Source organism: Pelodiscus sinensis, chromosome 2 (assembly GCF_049634645.1).
Source record: "Pelodiscus sinensis isolate JC-2024 chromosome 2, ASM4963464v1, whole genome shotgun sequence".
Taxonomy (NCBI): Eukaryota; Metazoa; Chordata; order Testudines; family Trionychidae; genus Pelodiscus; species Pelodiscus sinensis.
Window position 1 is genome coordinate 133728837 of NC_134712.1, and position 8937 is coordinate 133737773.

At 39.5% G+C, this 8937-nt stretch overlaps 1 protein-coding gene across 2 annotated transcripts; it reads right to left on the reverse strand.

Annotated features, from left to right (window-relative positions):
• Nucleotides 1–2474: 2474 nt before the first annotated feature.
• LOC112546435 (uncharacterized) lies at nucleotides 2475–8206 on the reverse strand. 2 transcript variants are annotated; one of them, XR_012901018.1, is made up of 4 exons: nucleotides 8084–8206; nucleotides 7371–7486; nucleotides 5242–5935; nucleotides 2475–4687 (listed from the first exon to the last, which is right to left on the reverse strand). XR_012901018.1 is itself a non-coding variant. In XM_025186691.2 (3 exons), the coding sequence occupies exons 1-3, from the start codon at nucleotides 8164–8166 to the stop codon at nucleotides 5331–5333; spliced, it is 804 nt and encodes a 267-aa protein (XP_025042476.2). In that variant the 5' UTR covers nucleotides 8167–8206; the 3' UTR covers nucleotides 2484–5330. The 2 variants fall into 2 exon arrangements, 1 of the variants encoding a protein (XP_025042476.2); XM_025186691.2 differs by having other exon boundaries at nucleotides 2484–5935.
• Between the last annotated feature and the right edge of the window lie 731 nt (nucleotides 8207–8937).

Consider the following 8937-nt stretch of genomic DNA (forward strand, 5'->3'; position numbering starts at 1 on the left):
TGGCCTACCTCTCCCAATTCACTGTCTAGGGAAACTAGATTCCTAACGCAGGCTTTGTGGATCACTGCATCTTTCCTGTGATATTCTTGGTGCCTAGAATGTAGGTGGTGCAAAGCTGAGTGTTGCATGTCCAGAGTTCAAAGTAAGCTGATGCACCCTGCTGTGCTGTTCCAGCAAGAAAGAGCTAACTGGGGTGCCATTTAGAGAGGGCGAAGGGACTGGAGCTCCTCCTTGCCCCCTCCAGCACCAAGATTGACATGACGATGCTGCTTACTGTTCGCCTTCCTCTCAGGGAGCAGCAACAAAGCACACAGTGTGTATGCATTCCTCTCTCTCCTCACTGGGAAAGAGAGGGGAGAGGGCAGAGGAGTAACTGCCCCATGTTGTGAGTTTCCCTTTCTCTCTCTGGAAATATCTACACTTGCAGCCTAATTTGAAATTGGGCTGCAAATGTAGGCATTCGAAATTGCAAATCCAGCCCAGGATCTAAATATCCCGCGCTTGATTTGCATGTTCCCAGCTGGGTGCCATTTTTGAAATTGACAAGCCCGGAATAACTGCCAGTGTCTACACGCGGCAGTGAAACGGGTGTTCGAAATAAAGCTCTAGTTCGAAATACCTGTTATTCTTCCTGCAATGAGGTTTAACTGGTATTTTGAACTAGGACTTTATTTCGAACGCCCGTTTCACTGCCACGTGTAGACACGGGCAGTTATTCCTGGCTTATCAATTTCAAAAAATGGCGCCCGGCCGGGAACATGCAAATAAAGTGCGGGATATTTAGGTCCTGGGCTTGATTTGCAATTTTGAATGCCTACATTTGCAGCCCTATTTCAAATTAGGCTGCAAGTATAGACATACCCTTCGAGAGTAAGGAAAGGGAACAGCAAGCAGACTCCTGATATAAATCTTGACCCCTCACTATCCTCTCTAAATAGCACCCTACACCCCTTGCCCTGAGCCCCTCCTCACACACCCCAATCCTGACTCCCTCACCACTCCACTTACCCTGCTTTGAACCCCCACACCTTCAGAGTTCCTGCCCTGACTCCTGCACCCTCCCACATCGCTACCCCCTGCCCTGAGCCCCTCCCACACCCACAACAACCTCCTTCCCTGCACTCCATTCCCCACTTACATTTCTTACATGTACTGTTGTATCACAACCCCACAAACCTCCTGCCATGCTGCCCTCATTGGGAGGATGTGACACAGCAGTACCTGTAAGAAAATTATGTTACTTTTGCCTCTTCGGGCCTTAGTCTCTGTGGATCTGGGCCTTAGTGAGATTGCAATCAAGTGATATGACTAAACCCTAAGATTAAGGGTGATTCCTTTGTACTTCGCCCATATTCCCAGCCAGTCAAGAATTTGAACCACGGACCTGGAGCCTGCTTTTGGGAGCTTTGGATGTTTCTGAATAAGTGAGCCAAAGACGAAGTTTGAGTTTGTGTCGGTTGACATGCAACAGTTTGAACATTTATGTCAGGCTTAACTGAAATATCTTGAAAGAGAAAATACAGATTCAAAGAAGTGAATTCCTGGGCCACGGAAAAGATAGACTCTGAATGATTGAATCCTAGAGGAGATCCGGTAATAGATGGGAAAATATATCAGCTTATCTTCAGCTCTATGGCTATGTCTAGACTGCAGGCTTCTTTCGAAAGAGCCTCTTTCGAAAGATCGCGTCTAGACTGCAGGTGGATCTTTCGAAAGAGAAATCCGCTTTTTCGAAAGAGAGCACCCAGCGAGTCTGGATGCTCTCTTTCGAAGACGGCCTCTTTACATTGAAGAACGCCTTCTTTCGAAAGAGGAACTTTCGAAAGAAGGCGTTCTTCCTCGTAAATTGAGGTTTACCGCCATCGAAAGAAAAGCCGCGTTCTTTCGAAATAATTTCGAAAGAACGCGGCTTGAGTCTGGACACAGGGGAAGTTTTTTCGGGAAAAGGCTACTTTTCCCGAAAAAACCCCTGAGTCTGGACACGGCCTATGAGACTGGTAGGTAAAAGTGTGTGTGATGCATGGTGGCAGGGTTTGTATCTTCATCTCACTAACTATATTGAGAATCATCAGATAAACATACCCAAACTTTAGATATGATTTTATTTTGGTTTGATTTCATGTGTATACAAAGAATTGCCCCATATTTACTCTAAAAATGGGGATTTATCAATCTGTCTGTCTATTTAGGTTATTAGAAGATCACATATCACCACAGCATCTGGGTGCCCGATAAGAACATTTTTCAGGCAGAACGTTACTGACACCCTCTGAAATAAATATGTTTTTGAGAAGGAGACAGGGAAAGCTTTGGTAATCTTCAACAAAATTTGAAAATTTACCCCCAACATGTTTTTTGTTTACATTTCTTTGGGTGTTTGTATTGTAGAGTGACTTCCAGGTGAATCAAGGAGGCAATGCAATGAGAAAAAATATTTCACCAGTGCTCTTGCTACCACAAATTTCAAACATAAAATAACCACTTGGAAGAATATTCCATCTTTTAGCCTATAGACGATCTCTATAAAAATGACACTGAAATAGTTACCCATCAGGCTTGCAGTGCAATATCTATCCATTCACATTTCAGTAATGCAAAAAGCTATTGAAAGTGATAACACTGAATGCTAGTATTCTTGATTAGGAAATGAATTATAATATTACAGAAAGCAGTGCTGCAGCTTATTTAGAGTAGTAACTATGATCATAATGCTGAGCATAAACTTTCAGGAGGCTTTTCTCCCCCACAGCTTGGGTAAAAAAAAAAAATTAACGGACTTTTATTTGATTTGATGAATGCAATTTCAACCGCAAGTAAACAAAATGAAAAAGTTGCAAGATAACAGAATATATTTTACCAAGCTGATTAAACTCTCCCGTGAGACTGGACTCCATCAAATATTAGCAATAAAACTTAACGGAAGAGAACTTGTCAGTATCGATGGCAGCAGCTGGGTCCATGATTTCAAATGTTAATGGGAAAACGTACAAGTGTTCTCCTGCTCAGAATGTTTTCCTAATGTTAACAGAAGATGACATTTTTGCACAATCTGCATAGACATTATAAAACTAACAAATATTCTGAGATGTGTCTGCTTTGGCTTTAAAAGACCTAGATTTTAAGTGTATTTAGGTATTTCTTTCTCAGCATTGAAACATCCAACTAATTTAAGAACCTATGCCTCATTTCTACATTGAAGGACTCAGGCTCCAAAGAGTAGGATTCACAAAAGAAGTTAGTCATCTTATTTCCATTGATTTCAAGGCAGTTAGACAACTAAGTAGATTTGTGAATCACAATCTTGTTTATTTTATATCCCGACTGCCTAAATCTAATGTGAAAATGTGGCTTAGCAAAATGAGAAGAGCAACATCTAAGTATCCTTAAAACCCTTGGCCAATTGGACCTATGTTCTAATTCCTACCCTCCCATTGGTCATAAAATGTCAAAAGTAGCTTGCACAATGTCTTCTTCAGAGGTTAAGAAGAGCCACCATTGCCCCCAGAGTGAATGCTAATTATGACCCATGGTGAGATTTTTAAAATTGCTTAGGTGAGTCAGGAACACAAATCTTGACTTTCTGTGTGGTTGGGTGTCTGGCTCCTTAGTCATGCAAGATTTTTTTTTTAAATTCCAACCTTAACCCACCTGTGTGGCATTGAAATTTGGCAACCTGCCAAGTTTGCTTAAAAGGTGTTCCAAGGTCCAAAACAAGGTCTTGTGCCTGCTCTTTATGTCTAGTTGCTATAGTTCAGATCTCAGGGCTACAAGGTAATTGCCCTGAAGGAATAGGCACATCTCTTAACCAAAAACGCAAGTAGTTGTACATTCTGCACTGTGAGCTAGGTCTTATTCCCATTAACATCAAGAAGATTTTACCACAGACTTCAGTAGGCTTTGTATGAGACCCTCTTTGTAGTGCACTGGGAAGGTTTCATTTGCTGTGGACTTTGGTCTCCATAACTAAACCACTACATGTCTGGTGCAATTGTTTTTATGATTTTCTGTGGTTCTTTTCTATTTTTCTGTGTCTGTTATTTATTTATTATCTATTAAGTAGCACCTCGTGACACTGCCCCCCTCCCATTCTTACACTGGGCATATCCCTAATTGTAGCTAAAGGAATATGAAAGTAATTTCTTCCTGCAGAACATCTTCAGTAATGGAGCTTCACTTCTTGTCAAGAGATTCCGGAGAAATTTCCCATCCTAAATCAACACTATTCTCTTTCTACTCCTTTAATAATTATGGAGCCATTGCAGAAAAAATAGATCCAACGTGAAATTCAAAGACAGAACATGGGATAATAACAGATATTGAGAAGAAAATATTTCATATGGATAAAAATGTTAACAAATCACAAAATAATGTATGACAAAAATAGTACCAGTACATTGTGAGAAGAATCTTATCATCTTGTGGAACCTGAAGGTCTAGGATGGATTCTGACCTGAATGTCTGAAAGTCTATAGCCCTATGTTTTACATGAGAAAAGCCCATTTTAGCTAGTAATAGTTTCCAAAAATAAATGTTTTTAGAGGAGGAAGATGAATACTGGAGAAAGGAAAGAGGCTGCATCTCATCTGAGAATATCTGCTATCTTTCTGGCAGCAATAAGACCTCTCATCCTTGCATAACAAAACCATGCCTTATGAATTCCATTTGTGTTCTGAAACTGATTAAAGCCCTAATAGAAGGGAAAGAGAAGAATTTTAGCTTGAGATCCAGTTCTAGTGACATACATAACAGCAAATATCTGGAAGTGTCCAGATTTCCTATCTAGACACATATTCATATTATTAACAAATGAGCTACATAGGCAGAAGTTAGTGTTTTCTGATAAATAGAGGTGAATAAGGGGATAGTACACCTAAATAAAGGGAATTTCAGGGAGGCTCACTGAAAGTTTTAGTCTCAGATATAACTGGGAGCTAAACCTCAATATTTCACTTCTATCACTTTTCTGAATTAAACATTTATGTTTTAAAACAGACATGTAAATTAAGATGTTTTGAAAGCCAGACGTTTAAAGAAATACATTATTTCTCCACCAAATTCAGCTTATTTAAATTGCTTTTACAACTTCTATAGTTTTTTTTTCTGGTCAAATTTTCCTCAAACATCTTTAAAAACTAAGTTCTGCCACTATGCTGATACAAGGTCTTTTTCTCTACTGTTTTTCCCACCACTAATTTTCATTCTATAAGCCTCAAGTGATCAATCTTTTCTGAAATACATTACCTCACTTCCCCCAACCTGCCTCAAGCAATGGTTCTAAAGACAAATGAATGAGTAGGCAGTGCCCTCAAAGGAAGCTTTATCACTGGGCCCTATTTTGTGTGGACTCGCTGATGTGATACTAGTTGGGATTTTGTCCTGAAGCTTTTGCCACAGTCACTGCATCCATAAGGCTTCTCGCCTGTGTGGATCCTCTGATGGATTGTAAGTCCTGATTTACAAAGGAAACCTTTACCACAGTCAGGACACTGATAAGGTTTCTCTCCTCTGTGCATTCGCTGGTGCTGAATGAGTGTTGAGCTCTGACAGAAGCTTTTTGCACAATCCAGACACTTATAGGGTTTTTCGCCTGTGTGGATTCTCTGATGCTGGAAGAGCGTAGAGCTCCGACTGAAGCTTTTGCCACATTCAGCACATATGTTTGGTTTTCCACCTGTATTGATTTTGTGGTGAATGATAACATTTTGGAGTTTGCTGAAATCTCTTTCAGGTTGAGTTGATTTATACCATTTCTTTGCTAGAAAACCTTCCTGCTTGCTCTCTGGTCTATGCTGACTCTCGCAGGTGTTCCCTTGAGAAGAATGATGGAAAATATTGGCTTTGGCAATCCCTGGTAATTTCCCATGCAGTTCCAGTTCCTCAGGATACTCCCGATAAGGATCTTTCTCTTTTCTTTCCCTTGGAATACTCTCATCAGCTGGAACAGAAAGAGAATCCAGCCATGATTAACACTTTTGAAAAAATAGAGTTGTGAATAGTGTGTCATAAATCAGTCACTGTCTGTAACATTGAAACCACAAATTGGTTAGAAGAGAAAAATTAAACACGGTGCATCACTGACAAGAAGATGGGTATTTAAGGATATTGGTATGAACATTTCACTATTTTCCCTTTATCTTTCGAAGGTGCTGAGAGGATTTTCAATGGTAGAGTCAATGTTTGCTTGGGGACTGTAATCTATTGGACTTTAGCAAGAGTCACTAACAGAAATTTCCACAACACTTAAATATACCCCACAAGTGAAATTCACAGAAGGCCGTTTTTGTGTGATTGTACATGTGTGCAAGAAAGAGAGAGCAAGAGGGAGTGGGGAGTCTATTTATTCAGCTTTTCATTTAAACGAAAATGCTTTCTCATAATCATAACCAAAGGAGGGGTGGTCTGATAGTATATTTAAAAACAAACAAACAAACATTCCTCAGTATATTGATAGTACAGTGAAACTAGACTCAGAGGAGGTGAGATGAGATGAGATGAAAGCTTTGCAAGGAAGAACAATGTATCTTGCTTTAAGAAACTGATTTTGAGAATATACTTCATCTGGTACACACTAGGAATGTGAACAGATAACTCAGTAAGCATCACACAAACATGCATGTTCAAAGTCACTTACAAAAAATGTCTTCAGTACAATTTTCCCCCCTTTAGTACAGACCAGTTTTTACTAGGGATGTAAAATCCTGTTTAATTAGTTAACTGCTTAAATGTTAAGTTTAACTTTCCAACTGATTAAACAGGGCAGGTGTGTATGTGTGTGTGGGGGCATCTCATGTTCCAGCTATGGCCAGGCTGGAGCGGCCCCCATGCTATGGGTAGGGATAGCCACAGCTCAAGTCCCTCAGGACTGCTGAAACCTAGCTTGTGCTACCCCACAGTCGGAAGCCTCCCTGGGGGAGGTTTCTAGCCAATGGCAGGCTTGAACTGAGCCAATATGCCTTTACTCCATCTTCCATGCCTCTGAAAGAGCTCCTGTGGGTTTTTCTTCTCTGTTTCTCAAAATAGGAGGCTGAACCACTTTTGAATTATAATATGTTTATGAAAAATCAGTAGCTTGTGTGCACAATAATATGAGCTTTTCTCCAATTCCAATTCTCAAAGGATAAATTTACAGCTACCATATTGTTGTATTGTATAGCAGGTGGGATTTTTAAAGAAAATCAACGTAACAATCAGTGTCACAATGTAGAAATTACTCCAAATGAAAGCCAACAAAAGGTTCTCTCTCTGTTATAGTCCAATAAAGCCATGTAGATAAAAGAAAGGAAAACTATAACAGATTACAATTGTATTGGAATTTTAACTATTTACTTTAGTCACTGAAGGTTTCTGATTTGTTTTAGTGTATTTCTTACCTGTGTGGGCACCCTTCAGCAATTCCCTTTCTACTGTGTCCTGTACATACAGGACAGACAGCTCCTTCCCTTCCTCCATTGATGATATCTCTTCAGTATGGAGAATTAGACAACTTCTTTGTGGGAAGAAAAAAGTGCATATCACAATCTGTCATAGATTTGTCCAATGCTTTTTTGAAAAAGAAATGTTCCCTGGTTTTCTTTGCTGGAGATTGATGAGAGAGATTTTTACTCCAAACATTCATGGAAAATAATCACAGAGGCTATGGGAAATTAAATATTCTAATGGGAAGGATTTTGTGCTGCTCTCTGTGAAGTTCTTGCCTCTCTTTTCCCAAGATACTAAAATAAAGTTATTTTGCTTCTAGTAGGTATAAGACAGTATCTCTTCCAGCCTTAAAAGTAACTTTAAATCTACCTGGGATTTCACAATGCTAATTATCTGATATTTCCGTTATAGAAAGAACAATCCCACTGAAATTTCAGCTAAATATACATAGATTTATCATTGCTTCTTTGTTTACAGGCACATGTGCAGCAAGACACTCACTGAATAAAACATGTGCTCTTACTAAGGTGATGCAAATTGGCATAGATTTTATTTACATCTGTTGAGGATCTGACCTAATGATATAACATATGTCATTTAACTATAAACTAAAACATTAGGAAATTTACAGATTATATGGTGGAAATTTAAGAGATAAACCAACTTCCTTAGCTGAACAAGGCTCTTTGTCTGGTGGCTCAATGAAAAAGCTGAACAATTAAAAACCTCACAAACTCTTGCTGTCATCTGCAAAGCAGCTTTGTGCTGCTCCTGTCTTTCCTGTGATTTAAACAGAATTCACCAGACTGTTTGCTTTAAAACTTAAAGCTAAACATTCCGTGTTAAGATTCTACAGTCCTTGCCCCTGATTGGTTCCCTTGATGATATTACAACCTGTGTGCTTCCCATTTTACTAGCCTTGGCACATGACACAGAATATCATTCTATGAGCTATTTCATCCACAGCAGAATCTACACATGCAGATACTTCAAAGTCAGGGACTATAGAAGAACCACAGCACCTGAGGCACAGGACACTAAATGTGGGGAGAGTCCAGATACTTTAGCTTGTTTTCAAAGAAAAGCAGAGTCCACTCTCAGTCATCATTAAAAGCCACAAAATTCTCCACCTAAAAATGTCACCCCAGAAGGCCCTCCAAAAGTCATGTCCTTAAGGGGAGACAACATAATACACTAATTCTGAATGTGTACAAGGAAAAGTGTGTATATCCATTCCTCTCCTATGCATAGGAAGTTGTGAGCATAGGGGAATTAGTGCTGTGTTTGGGTTTCTAATTGCCTTGTACATAGCTGGTAAGTCTTGTGTAGGTCCTTGAATGATCTATTTCATATGCAGTTGAACTGTAATGTCAATATCCAGAAGCATGCACATTTGATTTAGCTCCTCTCCTTGTGTGTGTCTAGACTACATGGTTCCATTGACGGAGCCATGTAGATGAGTTTACTAGTCATAGCAAAATGAAACAGCGATTTAAATAATTTGCTGCTTCATTTACA

Excerpts from the sequence above, each read along its gene's own strand:
- LOC112546435 (XM_025186691.2), bottom strand. The coding sequence starts at position 8,166 with ATGACAGCAAGAGTTTGTGAGGTTTTTAATTGTTCAGCTTTTTCATTG. Across the intron at positions 7,487-8,083 it reads AGCCTTGTTCAGCTAAGGAA|AAGTTGTCTAATTCTCCATA; the intron begins GTTGGTTTATCT and ends CTTCCCACAAAG. Across the intron at positions 5,936-7,370 it reads GCTGAAGGGTGCCCACACAG|CTGATGAGAGTATTCCAAGG; the intron begins GTAAGAAATACA and ends TTTCTGTTCCAG.